At 39.8% G+C, this 15,439-nt stretch overlaps 2 protein-coding genes and 1 pseudogene across 3 annotated transcripts; 2 read left to right on the top strand and 1 right to left on the bottom strand.

Moving 5' to 3' along the window:
* The first annotated feature begins 490 nt into the window (after window positions 1–490).
* On the top strand, window positions 491–1,892 carry LOC111778078 (protein SCARECROW pseudogene; annotated as a pseudogene).
* Window positions 1,893–2,125: 233 nt separating this feature from the next.
* On the bottom strand, window positions 2,126–5,923 carry LOC111778079 (vacuolar protein sorting-associated protein 2 homolog 3). Of its 2 annotated transcripts, XM_023657721.2 has the most exons (12): window positions 5,784–5,923; window positions 5,603–5,655; window positions 5,350–5,394; window positions 4,430–4,464; window positions 4,300–4,350; window positions 4,075–4,179; window positions 3,843–3,914; window positions 3,514–3,585; window positions 3,005–3,085; window positions 2,697–2,732; window positions 2,550–2,605; window positions 2,126–2,392 (listed from the first exon to the last, which is right to left on the bottom strand). In XM_023657721.2, exons 2-12 carry the CDS (start codon window positions 5,634–5,636, stop codon window positions 2,341–2,343), a joined length of 639 nt encoding a protein of 212 aa, XP_023513489.2. In that variant the 5' UTR covers window positions 5,637–5,655; window positions 5,784–5,923; the 3' UTR covers window positions 2,126–2,340. The 2 variants fall into 2 exon arrangements, with proteins under 2 accessions (XP_023513489.2, XP_023513488.2); XM_023657720.2 differs by lacking the exon at window positions 5,784–5,923 and having other exon boundaries at window positions 5,603–5,777.
* Window positions 5,924–7,293: 1,370 nt separating this feature from the next.
* On the top strand, window positions 7,294–13,877 carry LOC111778107 (protein PEP-RELATED DEVELOPMENT ARRESTED 1, chloroplastic). The gene is made up of 10 exons (XM_023657760.2): window positions 7,294–7,691; window positions 8,791–8,946; window positions 9,852–9,920; window positions 10,035–10,205; window positions 10,432–10,575; window positions 11,685–11,852; window positions 11,954–12,019; window positions 12,271–12,330; window positions 13,058–13,121; window positions 13,658–13,877. Exons 1-9 carry the CDS (start codon window positions 7,377–7,379, stop codon window positions 13,100–13,102), a joined length of 1,194 nt encoding a protein of 397 aa, XP_023513528.2. The 5' UTR covers window positions 7,294–7,376; the 3' UTR covers window positions 13,103–13,121; window positions 13,658–13,877.
* Window positions 13,878–15,439: the final 1,562 nt, after the last annotated feature.

Here is a 15,439-nt window from a genome sequence, read left to right as displayed (position 1 = left end):
GCAGACTAAAAATGCTTCAAAATATACTATATAGGAGTGACTAGTCTGCATGAGTTGAACACAGGGGTACCCTATGTCTACCACGCCCACATCCCAAGCACAATGCGCCGCACATGGGCATATGCTTGGAGCATGGAAGTCGAAGGTCGAGGGTGTTTGACGGTGGTGCGGTGGTGAAATGTAACAACAATTTATTGATATATACTGTGGATGAAATGTTTGATGACTTTTTGGATTATATGAGTTATGCTATCTCCCACCAAGCATATGTCATACAATTTGGCTTTTAGCACTTGACTTCTTCTCTATGGCTTGGTTTCTGCCGGCCATCATCCTAAGGTCGGATCACAAAATTAAAAAAAAAGTAAAGATGCAGAAAACTAAGCTCTCATGTCTGCCATTAAAATGGCTCCCATGCTCTTTCATCACCAACCTCTCACACCCATATATTTTCTTCCTCTCCCCTTACCCTCAGTCTTTCGCTTTTCCGATGAAGCTCAGCCGACCGGAGGTTGATAATGGCTGCCTTCTTCAACCACCCGATCCCGATGAACCTTGGGATTTTGAGCTCCCTTCTTCTTCAACCTCCAACACTCCCATCTTTCATAACCAAGCCTTCAACTTGCAGAGCAGCAATGAGTTTGCATTCTCGGTTGACCATGTCAATGACTTATTGGAGTCTAGCACCGATGATACCACGAATGGCGTCGAGCTCCAAGTTCATGTAGGGAATGGGAGAAGTAAAGATGTTGATGATCATGGGTTAACTTTGATCAGCCTCCTTTTCGAGTGTAGTGTTGCGATCTCTGTCGACAATCTTGTGGAGGCACACCGAATGCTTCTCGAACTCACTCAAATGGCGTCACCTTATGGGCAGTCGAGCGCAGAGCGTGTGGTTACATACTTTGCAGCTGCCATGTCTAGCAGAGTCATAAACTCCATATTGGGAATCTGCTCTCCTTTACTCGACTACAAAAGCATAAGCAATTCCTTCCAAATTTTCAACAATGTTTCACCATTAATCAAGTTTGCTCATTTGGCTTCAAACCAAACCATACTTGAATCTCTCTCACAATGTGTTGATCCAATTCATATCATAGACCTTGACATCATGCAAGGCATACAATGGCCCCCACTTTTTCAAGCCCTCACCACGAAAATGGACGATTCCCGCTCTCGCCATGTGAGGATCACTGCCATGGGAACCACCATGGAGCTTCTCCTCGACACAGGAAAACAACTCTCAAACATTGCTCGACAACTTGGCTTATCTTTCGAGTACAACCCTATTGCTACAAAGGTTGGAAAAGTCGACGTATCAATGGTGAAACTCCGACAAGGCGAGACGGTGGTCGTGAACTGGGTTCGACACTGTCTTTATGATGCAACCGGGTCTGATTGGAAAACCCTTGGACTAATTCAACAACTAGGACCTAAAGTTTTCACATTTGTGGAGCAAGATATGTGCCATGGAGGTTCATATCTAGATCGCTTTGTTAGCTCTTTGCATTACTATTCTGCCATTTTCGACTCTCTTGGAGCTTGTTTGAGCAGTAATGACAGTAACAGAAATCAAGTGGAGCACAATATTCTGTATAGGGAGATCAATAACATATTGGCAATTGGAGGGTCATCAAGAAGTGGAGAGGAGAAGTTTAAGGAATGGAGAAGTGAACTAAGAAAGTGTTTAATGGAAGTTCCAATGAGTGCAAACTCCATGGCTCAAGCTTGGTTGATGTTGAATATGCAATCAAATAATCAAGGGTTTAGTCTTGTACAAGGGGAAGGTGGGGCACTAAAGCTTAGATGGAAAGATACAAGTCTCTATACAGCTTCGTCCTGGACTCGTTGCAACGTGGGAGTTGCTTGAATGGTTTCTAAGCTTAGAAATTAGACGCTAAAAGTTTCGTATTTAGAAAGTTTCGGTATCTTTCAGTTTTGGATTATGTTAGGATTGTGTTCTTATTTAGTTTCTGCCATAATATCGACAAAATATATCGTTAACTACGAACTGTTCGTCATACTATGTCAATTCTACCCAATAAAAACTGATCTAATAAGTATGTCATTTCATACCAGAAGCTCAAAAACTCTAAATTTATAGCTTAACCTATACCATGAGGCATTTCATATAAGGATATAGTCTCCATTTCCTTCAACTTAAATCCTGAAGGCTTCAAGCAAATGGTTTGATAAGATTTCATCATCTCAAAAAGGTAATAAACATTTGTGCTCAATTGTGAAGATGAGAAGGAGAGAGAGTTTCCATGTACAGTAGATGATCCTAGTCGAAATCATGTATATATCTCAATAGAAAATCAAGGGAACTTATCATAATACTCAGGGATTTCGAAGAGCAGCCAATCGCTTTTCGAGCTCGTCAACACCCGAACTGCAAAATATCAGCAACAAAGTAGCACTTTTTGATATAAAAACAAAAGGAACAACTTATGATTATACCATTTCCATGATCATTTTATATGATATAACAAATAAATTCTCTTTTGATTTATGCAAGAAGAAGAATGTTAATGGGAAATACTTCGTACCTGCTGACACCCTCGGTATTCCTCGGCGCAATTCTTCCTTTCGGAGCTGATGAAAGCTGGATCAAATACACATGATCCAATCAGTTCAGTTTCAATATCCAGTTGACGACAAGACTTCAAAAAGATGCAAAACCAATTTTAACATACCTGTGAGGCAACGTCAACGCCGATTTCATCGAGCACCTGTTCAGAAGGAGGAAGTAGTGTTATTGCATTTAGTTCTTAACTAAGCACTTTGACCTCTTGCTCACAAACTTATGACTTTAAATTCAATGCACACAATCACCAAGAGAAAGCCAAAAGGTAAGGACCAGAGCTTCAAATTATGTACTGCTGATTGGAGCTTGTTACCAAGAAACAATTTTGAGCGAACTATTTTCTACACCTCCTGTTCCACCCACCCGAGTCGATTGGAATAAAGAGAGGAGAAAATGATGGCAACTGTAGGAGCTTACCTGATTCGTTAGATCTTCAGTTTCTTCTTCAGCTAAATCATCATCCAAGGCATCATCTATGGCATCTGAAATCATCTCCGTCTGCGAATGAGATAACGTGAGGATCCAGAAACATGAAACATAAAACGGCAAAGCAGAACAAATTTTTCACAACAGTTCAAAATTTTGATAACATGGATTCTAATTGCATTAGGAGTATGGCACAGTTTCCTGCAAACAATGACTATGAGTCACAACTTATCCCCTTAACAGAAGTCAAAATTTCATGCTAATATTTAATCGTTTCTTTCATTAACATCCTCGGAAGTCTGATGTGCCAAATATAGCGCTATGATCATGCCGTGCTAATTTCAACCAAAAAAAAAAGTATACCAACAGGAAGGGCGAGGTGTCGTAGGTCACTATGCCATGTAGAAAGCACAAAACAAACAAAGCTTGCTAATTCAAATGCTTTTCTTCCTAGCTAAACGTGTGTGGAACAAATATATTTACTTAGAGCAAGATCTTACGGTCATATCCATCTGTGCGGACTGCTTCTGAAATTCTCTAATGACCTTTGCTTGCTTCGCGGGATCCATTTGCTGCAGATGAGTATGGTAACAATTATATATAATTTTTTTCTGCAGATCAGTCTTATTTTCATTCTTTTTTCTAATTGAAATTTTCTAGAGTGTTGCACAGCCAAAAATGAGACAATTGCTGCTATATATAATTGTTTTCAACTTAGTTATGCTAGATTTGCTTCACCTAAACAACACCCTTTTATTGCCTCTACCTGGTGTGTCGAATACAGCTACTCAACCATATGTAAGATTTTATTAATATCCAAATTTCATACCTTATTCATAACCGACATTGCTTTACCGGCACTCTTCATGCCAGCAGCAACGGAGGTTTGAGCATGCATTGCCTGCAAAAAGTCGGTAGGTGACGTTAATAATATAACATATTTAAACATTTGAGCAAAAAAGATGTCTATAGATCTCATGTATGCACACAAGAAAACTATAAATCTGATTGCACAAACTCAACCAAATAAGAAAAGAGAGTAATTAGGCACTTGACTTCACCTGTGTATGAGTTGCTATGCCTCTCATTTGAGCGCGACTTCCTTGCAAGTTTGCTATTTGCTGTCTAAGTCTAACTAGCTGCCGAGCAAGGATCTTTGTTGCAGCCTGAAGAAATTAATAAATGATGCTAAAAAACATTAATACTCGGAGAAATCTCAGAAGTAGAATTTTTCAAGACTTAAGAGTCTAAGATTGATACAATCTGGTCCAGAATATGATATGTACCTCATTTCCTGTTTTGGCAGTTCTCTTTATCTCTGCGACAAGCTTCTTTTCCTGATAAGATAATAAGTCAAATCATAGTAAAAACACAGCAAATTTAGAGAACAACCATCTTTCAGAGCTCTTCACGTACTTCTAATTGCAATGCTCCAATTTCCTTCTCTATACCTGCAAAAAGAGAGGTGAGAAAAATAAGCAAAAAGATGCAACCTAGTGCTATCACAAATGGTATCAGAGCCAGACACCAGACGGTGTGCTAGCGTGGACGCTAGGCCAAAGGGAGGTGAATTGTGAGATCTCACATCGGTTGGAGAGGGCAACGAAGCATTCCTTATAAGGGTGTGGAAACCTCTCCCTAATAGACGCATTTTAGAATCGTGAGGCTGACGGCGATATGTAACGGGCCAAAACAGACAACATCTGCTAGCAGTGGGCTTGGGCTGTTACAAATGGTATCAGAGCCAGACACTAGGCGGTGTGCCAGCGAGGACGCTAGGCCCCAAGGGGGGTGGATTGTGAGATCCCACGTCAGTTGGAGAGGGTAACAAAGAATTCCTTATAAGGGTGTGGAAATATCTCCCTAGCATCCGCGTTTTAAAAGCATGAGGGGTAGTCTAGAAGGAAAAGTTCAAAGAGGACAATATCCGCTAGCGGTGGGTTTGGGCTCTTACAACTCTAAAGACTATCCATTGTAGAAAGGAATCTCTAAAGACTATTCATAGCAGAAAGGAATCCCAAAACATTAGTACTATCTTCTACAAATTCAAAACCACAACATGAAAGGTATAGCATGAAGTGAAGACGCAAAGTTCAAGCCCAAAATTTCTTCCCATTTTCTCTTTAAGGTAAGGTGTTGGGGGTAATCATAGTTCCATGCTTCTTTGAGCCATTCAGTCCGAAAGAAACATCATGATGAACAACGAATGAAGTGTAAAATACACGAATATAATGAGAAACATGAACATATTTAAAGAAACAAAAGGGTGATCGTGACTATAAAACCAGATGAATTCCTTCCTAATCAAGTGCAGGTAAGAAACATCAATAAGATACCTCTCGTAGAGCGCGTCATTTCCCTTTTACTCTCCCGAAGAGCTTCTGAAATCAAAACAAGTCCAATCACACAACGAACAACACAAGACGAACGAAACAAACATAATCCAGTTTAATTCGCAGAAAAAAAAAATATACAAAAATCAGAAAGCGGAACTCAGACGAACAAGCTGCCGCTAAAATTTTAGATAAACAAATCATCAAAGTGAACGAAATCGATGAAGTAGAAAAGATGGCAGCAATTCGGGACGACCTTTGGCGTTGGGTTTCTTAGAAAAGATATTCATGGCGCCCAAGAGAATGATCCTGAGCACAACGCAGATGAATTTAGATGAACTTCTGCAGGGAAAACCCGGTGGAAGATGAAAGGGGAAATTCACAAATAAACAAGAACGTGAGAAGGATGATGTTGAATTGAAACAAACACAAATAACCGATCCTTCTGTAATCGTTGGGATGGAACATCAATTAATGCTATTCGAAATTCGTGCTTTAATTCTAAAACAGTCGCATTCCAGAGAGGTCAACTTTTTATATGGGGGTTTCTGTTCTAACTCACAAGGTCAACTTTATAATGAAAGTATTTATGACCAAATATGAAACTGTGTGCGAGTAGATATTGTCTTCTTTTAGCTTTCATTTTAAGTTTTAAAATATTTCCATACCTTTATAAGAAATGTTTCGTTCTCTTCTCCTATCGATGTAGGATCTCACAATCCACTTTCTTGGGGGCCAACATCATCGCTGACACACCATCTCGTGTCTGGCTTTGATACCATTTGTAACAGTCTAAGCTCATCGCTGGCCGATATTGTCCACTTTTGTCCATTACGTATCCTCGCAGGTTTAAAACGCGTTTACTGGGGAGAGATTTAGGATTTTAAAATGTTTGTTCTCTTCTCCGATCGATGCAGGATCTCACAATCCACTTTTTTGGGGGCCAACATCCTCACTGACACACCATCTCGTGTCTGGCTTTGATACCATTTGTAACAGTCTAAGCTCATCGCTGGCCGATATTGTCCACCTTTGTCCATTACGTATCCTCGCAGTTTTAAAACGCGTTTACTGGGGAGAGATTTAGGATTTTAAAATGTTTGTTCTCTTCTCCGACCGATGTAGGATCTCACAATTCACTTTCTTGGGGTCCAATATCCTCGCTGGCACATCCTTCCGTGTCGGGCTCTGATACCATTTGTAACAACCTAAGCTCATCGCTAGCCGATATTGTCCTCTTTTGTCTATTATGTATCCTCGCGGTTTTAAAATGGGTTTACTGAGAGATTGAGGGTTTTAAAACGTTTGTTCTTTTCTCTGATTGATGTAAGATCTCACAATCCACTTTCTTGGACGCCAACATCCTCGCTGACACACCGTCTCGTGTTTGGCTTTGATACCATTTGTAATAGTCTAAGCTCATCGCTAGCACACATGGTCCACTTTTGTCCATTACGTATCCTCGTAGTTTAAAAACGCGTTTACTAGGGAGAGGTTTCCAATCGATGTAGGATCTCACAATCCACCCCCTTGGGGGATAAACGTTATAACAGAGACCAGACATCGGGTGGTGAGCCAACGAGGACACTGGACCTCCAAGAGGGGTGGATTGTGAGATCTCATGTCAGTTGGAGAGAAGAACGAAACATTTCTTATAAGAATGTGAAAAACTTTTTCTAGTATACGTGTTTTAAAACCTTGAGGGAAAGCGAATGGAAAACTCAAAGATGACAATATCGACTAACTAATGGCAGCAAGCTGTTACACCAAACTTTAAAAGTACCTATAATCTTTCAAAAAAAAAAAAAAAAAAAAAAAAAATCCACTGCCCATTGAAGTTCTAGATGAAAGATACGAAAATTTTGTTTGAATTAATACCTCATTTAAACAAGAATTTAATTATTTGTGGCTGTCTTCATTTGTGGGATGAATTTTATAGCTTGAATTCGTTAAAATTAGATATATCTTAAACCCAAAGGTACTGATCCAAAACCCCACCCAGATACCCAACTAAGCAGCCGATTCCAAAGATGAACAGCAGCCTCCGGCTGTTCCCGACGTGTCCGTGCTCAGCCCGACTACCCACGATTCCAAAGCCATCTTCGTTGGTTTTCATTGACCATCCAAGCCACTTTCCGCATTTGAAGCCAGCGAAGAGGAAGCAGCAATTAGCATCGTGTACCAGTTATGAAGTCGGTGGAGGTTATCCAGAGGAGCAATTGGATATGCAAGATAGAAGACGATCCAGAAAGGAAGGGAATCCGAAAATGGACACTTCCGAGTACGAAGCTCTCCTCAAAGGAGGCGACCAAGTCACCTCTGTTCTTGAAGAGATGATTCTCATCGTAAGTTCTTTCTTATTTTCCTGTTCAGATTTTCGCTTTCTGGTTTTATTGAACGGATTATAGACGTTTCTGGATGGATTTAACGCAATGATCTGAGAATTGAAAGCTTATATAGTAGTGTAGGGCTGAAACTCAGCTGACTGATGGGTTAATAAGAGAAGAAGAATTGCTTACAGATAGTATAATAGCGACATGTATCAATTATTATGTTAGTGTACCAGTGATGAGTAACAGATAAATGTATTAGGTAGTTGTTTCTCCTTAGCTTCCCGCTCAAGCTGGAGGAGCAATCAAGAACGGTCAGCTTGGTTCGAAATTCCAACCTAACGAATTGAACTATGCTTGGGTTGGGATTTGCATTCAAAGAGACATGTCTGGTGTCATTGGTCTTGGACGTCGACATCTTGTAACAGCCCAAGTCCACAAGTCCACTATTAGCAGATATTATCCTCTTTAGGCTTTCCCTCAAGATTTTAAAATTTGTCTATTAGGGAGAGGTTTCCATACCCTTATAAGGAATGTTTCGTTCTCCTTCCAACCGATATGGGATCTTACAATCCACCCCCTTGGGGGCCCAACATCCTCACTGGCACGCTGCCCAGTGTCTGTCTCTGATACCATTTGTAACAGCCCAAGCCCACCACTAGCAGATATGGTCCTCTTTGAGCTTTCCCTTTCGGGCTTCCCCACAAGGTTTTAAAACACGTCCACTAGGGTGTGGGGAGAGGATTTCACACCCTTATAAAGAATGCTTTGCTCCTATTTCCAACTGATGTGGGATCTCACACATCTTCTGTCCTTGCTCTTTTTAATGATTCATTTGCATATAGTGTTTTCAAGGCAGAGCATGGGCTTGCCTTTCACCTACATGGCCCTGTACTAGACACATGGCATGCTCATTCAGGGGTGAATCATGGTGACAAGGTGATGCCATTTGAACTCGAAGCAACCGGTAGCAAGATTCAATAAAAAAAAACTTCCATCAATTCAAAATTCCTTGAGAAATCAATGTGCGTTATTGTATTCTAGTTATTAAAATTTTGGTACTACTAACAACTAACTTTCTACTCTCTGTCTGGATTTGTTATTGTTGTCTCAGTTGGAAGATACAAATACTGATGAAGCATCTGAAGAGATAGCGTTGCAGTTGGCTGCACAAGGAGTAATAGGTAAAAGGGTTGATGAGATGGAGTCAGGCTTTATGATGGCCTTAGACTACATGATCCAGATTGCCGAAAGGGACCAAGATGATAAGGTCAACTCCGTCTTAAATTCTCTACATTCCTTAGCCTTGATATGAAGCTTTATTTTTATTATTATTATTATCTTTTTGGCATATCGAAGCTTAAAACTTTCTATTAAAATGAAAATAAGGAGTTCAAAAGTAGGTAGTGGAGGACAACTAATTAAGTTTGGTTTAAATTGCCAAGTTTACAATCACTTGATGAGTTGTCTTTAAAAAGGTTGAAATATTATAGAGGTGACTGCTACTCAACCCAAAAGCTTAAGTGGATAGATTGCAACCAATTTAATTATTTATTCATATTTTAATTATGAGATTCCACATTGGTTGGAGAGGGGAACGGAGCATTCCTTATAAGGGTGTGGAAACCTCTCCCTAGTAGACGCGTTTTAAAACCGTGAGGCTGACGGCGATACGTAACAGGCTAATACGGATAATATCTGCTAGTGGTGGGTTTGGAATATTACAAATGGTATTAGAGGCAGACACCGAGGGATGTGCCAGTGAGGACGTTGGGTCTCCAAGGGGGTGGATTGTGAGATCCCACATCGGTTGGAGAGGGGAACAAAGCATTCCTTATAAGGGTGTGGAAACCTCTCCCTAGTAGACGCGTTTTAAAACCATGAGGCTGATAGCAATACGTAGCAGGGAAATAGAAGAGATATTGGATGTGGACATGTACTAGGATGGTTAAGTATTATATTCCTGTCAATGGTATGCTAAGAGGAAACATTCTTGCTCCTAGAAATTTTTGGCAAGGAGACCCTCGAGAGATTTAGGTAACGACGAATTCCACGTCTTGCATCTCCGCTTAGCTAATGAGACCTGTTGTGGGTGGGAGGTTTTGAACTCATCTGTTTATTTCTTTCTTTTTCATTCATTGAAGTAATGTATTTTACCCTATTGTTTCTATTCAGCGCAAGGCAATACTGGAGGTGGTCAAGGAGACAGTTCTATCTCATCTCACAAAAAAATGCCCGCCGCATGTAAGAACATTATTTTGAAGAAAAACGCGTTCTATTCTATTCACGCTTCATCAAAATCATGCTTCGAAAAAGATTATGAGCTAAACAGTAAACTAGCCGTTCTTTGATTTATAGGTTCAAGTGGTCGGCCTACTTTGTCGGACTCCATTGAAAGAAAGCAGACACGAGCTACTTCGTAGAGTGGCTGCTGGGGGTGGCGCGTTTAAAAGTAAGAATGGCACCAAGGTTCATATCCCGGGAGCAAATCTTAACGACATAGCCAACCAAGCTGATGATTTGGTTGAGGTAATTACTGAAAGCAATCTTTTGAATGTGGGAAATATCATATCCGGGTCCCATGTCTGTGTCTATGCTTCTGTTAGTTACTATATCTTGCCTACATTTTTTTTTTGGTCTTACAACTTTTTAAGTTTTGAATGCCACTTTTACTGATTAGAAGAAGTATTATGGACCTTAAATATTGGAAAATAGTGTTCTAATGAAACTATTCTCGTTCAAAATTATTTTAAAGACTATGGAAACTCGGCCAGTTGTGCCTGATCGGAAACTGCTTGCGAGGCTCGTTCTGATTAGAGAAGAGGCTCGGAATATGATGGGAGGGGGAATCCTGGATGAACGAAATGATCGTGGTCTAAATACTCTTCCTGAATCAGAGGTATGAAATATTGCATGCATTTTATGAAACTTCACATAACATCGCTTGATCTGATGGTTACATACATCCTTATTCTATGATTCTATCAACTTAGTTGAACTCTAAAATATTCCAAGTTAGTGAGCTCCGATTGGATGCTACAATATACAAGCTCTAGGAAGTCATTAAAACTCATTTGTAACCGCTCAAGTCCAAGTTCAAGTCCAAGCCGAAGCTCTCTGCTAGCAGATATTGTCCTTTTTAGATTTTTTCTTTCGGGCTTCCCCTCAAGGATTTTTAAACGCGTCTACTAGGAGAAGTTTCCACATTCTTATAAAGAATGCTTTCTTCTCATCCCCTACCGATATGGGATCTCACAATCCACCCCCCTTCAGAGCTTAGCGTCCTTGCTGGCACTCGTTCCCTTCTCCGATCGATATGGGACCCCCCATTCCACCCCTTTTGGGGCCTAGTGTCCTTGCTGGCACACCGCCTCATGTCCACCCCCTTCGGGGCTCAGCTTCCTTGCTGGCACATCGCTCGGTGTATGGCTCTGATACCATTTGTAACAGCCCAAGTTCACCGCTAGTAGATTTTGTCCTCTTTGGGCTTCCCCTCAAGGTTTTTAAAACGCGTCTGCTAGGGAGAGGTTTCCACACCCTTATAAAGGATGTTTTGTTCTCCTCCTCAACCGATGTGGGATCTCACAATTCACCCCCCTCTAGGGCCAGCGTCCTCGCTGACACATGTTCCCTTCTCCAATCGACGTGGACCCCCCACTCCACCCCCTTTTGGGGCCCAGCGTCCTTGCTCATGTCCACCCCCCTTCGGGGCTCAGCTTCCTCATTGGCACATCGCCCGGTGTATAGCTTTGATACTTTTTGTCAGAGCCCAAGCCCACCGCTAGCAGATATTGTCCTCTTTGAGCTTTCTCTTTCGAGCTTCTCCTCAAGGTTTTTAAAACACGTCTGCTAGGGAGAGGTTTCTACACCCTTATAAAGAATGTTTCGTTCTCATTCCCAACCGACGTGAGATTTCTCAGTTATACTCATTCCAAATGCTAATATAACAATTTGTTGTTGTCATCACTCATTGCCAATTATTTCATCCATATAATCCTTTTGGTGCAGGTGAACTTCTTGACCAAACTGGTTGCTCTAAAACCTGGGAATGTTGTCGAGGAGATGATAAAAAATGTAATGTTAGGAAAAGACGAAGGGGCCGACGACTTAGGTGATGATGAGGAAGATACTTCACGAGCCGGTGGACAAAGGGCTTCAAGGGGAATTGCAGGAAGGGTGAGTTTGAAGTCCACTCCTTGGATGCTTTTACAGAACATGTACATTTCTTATGGGATTGTCTGACTTGCTTTATTGTTTTCTTTGCCCATGGATACTAGGAAAGTGTGTCGGGACGTAAGCCTCTTCCCGTTCGTCCAGGCATGTTTCTTGAAACAGTATCCAAGGTAAGATTCTTCCTTATTTGTAATCAGTTTAATGAATTCTGGTGAAGATGAATTTTCCTCATGATTTTGAATCTTTTAAACTCTATTTGTATGAAAAGACAACAACACTGATCATAATTTCAAGCTTTACAAACACAAGAGGTATATCTATTTATAAGATCTCATGAAACTGCGGTGCCAAGTTTTTCATCATATCGAGAATCTCATCGATAAAAGGCCGAGTATCGAACTTTGTTTTTTGCACTTGCTAGGTCCTTGGTGGCATATATTCTGGAAATGAGTCGGGCGTCACCGCACAACATTTAGAATGGGTACGTGATCTCTCTCTCTCCTCCCTTATTTGTTTTTGTAAGAAGCAAGTAGTCTTACCGTAACAGCCTAAGCCCACCGCTAGTAGATATTGTCCTCTTTAGACTTTTCCTTTCGGGTTTCCTCTCAAGGTTTTTAAATCGCGTTTGTTGGGGAGAGGTTTACTGCTAGCATATATTGTCCTCTTTGGGTTTCCCTTTTGGGTTTCCTCTTCTCAAGATTTTTAAAACGCGTTTGTTAGGGAGAGGTTTTCACACCCTTATAAAGAATGTTTTGTTCTCCTCCCCAACCGATGTGAGATCTCACAATTCACCCCACTTCGGGGCCCAGCGTCCTTGCTGGCACACCGCCTCATGTCCACCCCCTTCGAGGCTCAGCCTCCTCACTGGCACATCACTCGGTGTCTGCCTTTGATACTATTTGTTAACAGCCCAAGCCCAATGCTAGCAGATATTGTCTTCTTTGGATTTTCCGTTTCGGGCTTCCCCTCAAGGTTTTTAAAACGTGTTAGTTAGGGAGAGGTTTCCACACCCTTATAAAAAATGATTCGTTCTCCTCCTTAACCAACGTGCGATCTCACATTTACCGAGCTCTCAATGGTTGTTTAACTTGGGTTGCATTTAGAACATTTCTTCAATTAGTAGTAATCTTTTTACCCCATTCAAACCCTTTGGCTTCTCCTTTTTGGTATATTTTTCCCCCTTCTAAGTTTTTTTATCCCTAAAACAGGTACATCAGAAGACACTTCACATTCTTGAGGAAATAGCATTCTAGTCTCTCTGCTATCATTAAGGTACGCTTCATCACACTTCATATGTCAGTATGTGCATCTAGAAAACAGGGGTTTTATTAATACCCCCAAAGGCGAAGCAAAATGATTTCCCACCCGTCTTATATATATAAAAGAAGTGTGTACATACATATATTGTTCCCTTTGGCCCGTTACATATCGCCGTCAGTCTCACGTTTTTAAACTCGTCTAGTAAGGAGAGTTTTTTACACCCTTATAAAGATTGCTTCGTTCCCCTCTCCAACCAGTATGGGATCTCACAAAGCCCCACCCTGTTCTTCCTCATTCAGGTCCCCTTGTATAAGACTTCATATTACCCACTCCTTTTTCATTCCCTTCAAAGTACATGAATCAAAAGAGGGGACCAGAAATCCTATAAAAATATCAATCATCTCCGAGAAATCGTTCGAGTGGGAAGAAAAAAACAAGAACATCCCTGCATACTTCTTTTTATCGTGGGTCGAATCGAAATCGAAACCAGCATGCTTTCGTTGGTTGTCTATTGAATCAATCTTCCATTGATGCTATAATGATAACAGGAATCAAGAGCAAAAATCAGCCCAAATCAGCCAACATGATGGAAATATGAAGGTGCCAGTAGAGTAGCATGTGAAGAAAGACCCCACAAAGTGTATTAAATTTGCTTCAATGTACACACCAATGGGGCCTTTGTAATCATCTTCAGTGCTGAGGGAAAGTAGAAGCAAACACAGCAAGGATGTTTCTGTTTTATGCAAAGAGGAACCCTTTTTCTTTTTTCTTTTTTTTTTTTTTTATTTTTTGCTAATCACTCCCTATCTTCTTTTGTATTTAACTTTTTTTTTTTTTTTTTATTTAAATTTTCTCTCTCTTTTTAGAAGCTAAAAGTTATTTAAAAAAAAAAAAAAAAAGGGTATGGATGGACTTGGCACGTGAGGCTACTTTAAAGAACAGTGGCCTTGCACATGATGTCAAAATAATTAGTAGTAAGCCTTGCGTCACTTGCCATGCCACTCACCCCTCCTCTCTTTTCTTTTTCAAACAACGCTCCCCCAACCCCTAACTTTTTATTACAACTTCGGGATGCAACTAGAGTGGATCTATGTGAGGTCTCATATCGGTTGGAGAGAGAAACGAAACATTTCTTATAAGGGTATGTAAATCTCTTCTTATAATGGGACAAAGCGGACAATATCGGCCAGCGGTGAGCTTAGACTGTTACAAATGGTATTAAAGCTAGACATTGGACGGTGTGTTAACGAGGACGCTGGACCTCCAAAAGGGTAGATTGTGAGCCACATCAGTTGGAGAGGTGAATCAAAACAGTACTTATAAGGGTGGAAACATCTTCTTAGTACACGTGTTTTTAAATCATGAAGTTGATGGCGATACGTAATGAGCTAAAGTGGAGCACTTTGAGGGTATGATGATTTGTGTTGGTGAAGTAGGATGCCTCAATCCTTTTTTGATCGATTGAACGAAGCAACATCTTTTTTGCTTACTAATTTGAGCTCCTCCCATCAATCAGTGCATCTCGACACCATCGACACCATTTAAAGGTCACTTTTAGATTCCTAAATTGGTGAGTCTTTGATCTTTGAATCGATCAAGACACTTTCATTTTTAACTTATTCAATATTTTAAAAAAATTTGTGGACAAGTTATATTTATTAAAGTTCGAGATCTATTAGATTTAAAATTAAATATTTATAAATTTATTCAAAATTGGGAGACCCATAATATTTAAAAATTGTCATTTAAACAATTATTATTCAAACATAATTTCAAAATTCTATTTTGAACGAACCAGAAAAAAAAAAAAAAAAAAAAAAAAAAGCTTTCCCGAAACGAACTTGTCAAATTTCTCATACAACTTTGCCGCCTTATTAAATGACGAAGCTGCCCTTTTTCTTTTGACGTAAAATTTGAAATTTGAAATTTGAATTTTATTTTTGCCACTGACACGTGTCTATCTTTCATTTCTTGCTCCAGTGTTCTTATAAGTTTCACGCCAAGGTTATTTTCGTAATTTCGACCTTGAATGAATAATTTATCTTATCTCAACTAATTAACATTCTCATTTTCATTTTTATAAAAATAAAAATAATTAAAGGATTGTTATAATAATTACTCTTAGCTCTATATATATATATATATATATATATATTTATTTATTTATTAATTATTATTATTATATAAATTGTACTTGTAGTGAGAGAGTTTCAAAGAAAATAGACACGTGTCCTTTATTTATTGAACCTCCCTAATTATTTACTTTTTTTTTATTCAATAATTTAATTTAAATCCTTCCATCATTATTTTCTTTAAAAAAGCATCCTTCA

The sequence above is a fragment of the Cucurbita pepo genome, chromosome 17 (genome assembly GCF_057944985.1).
Source record: "Cucurbita pepo subsp. pepo isolate OVF chromosome 17, ASM5794498v1, whole genome shotgun sequence".
NCBI lineage: Eukaryota > Viridiplantae > Streptophyta > Magnoliopsida > Cucurbitales > Cucurbitaceae > Cucurbita > Cucurbita pepo.
This window is presented reverse-complemented; position numbering and strand designations above follow the sequence as displayed.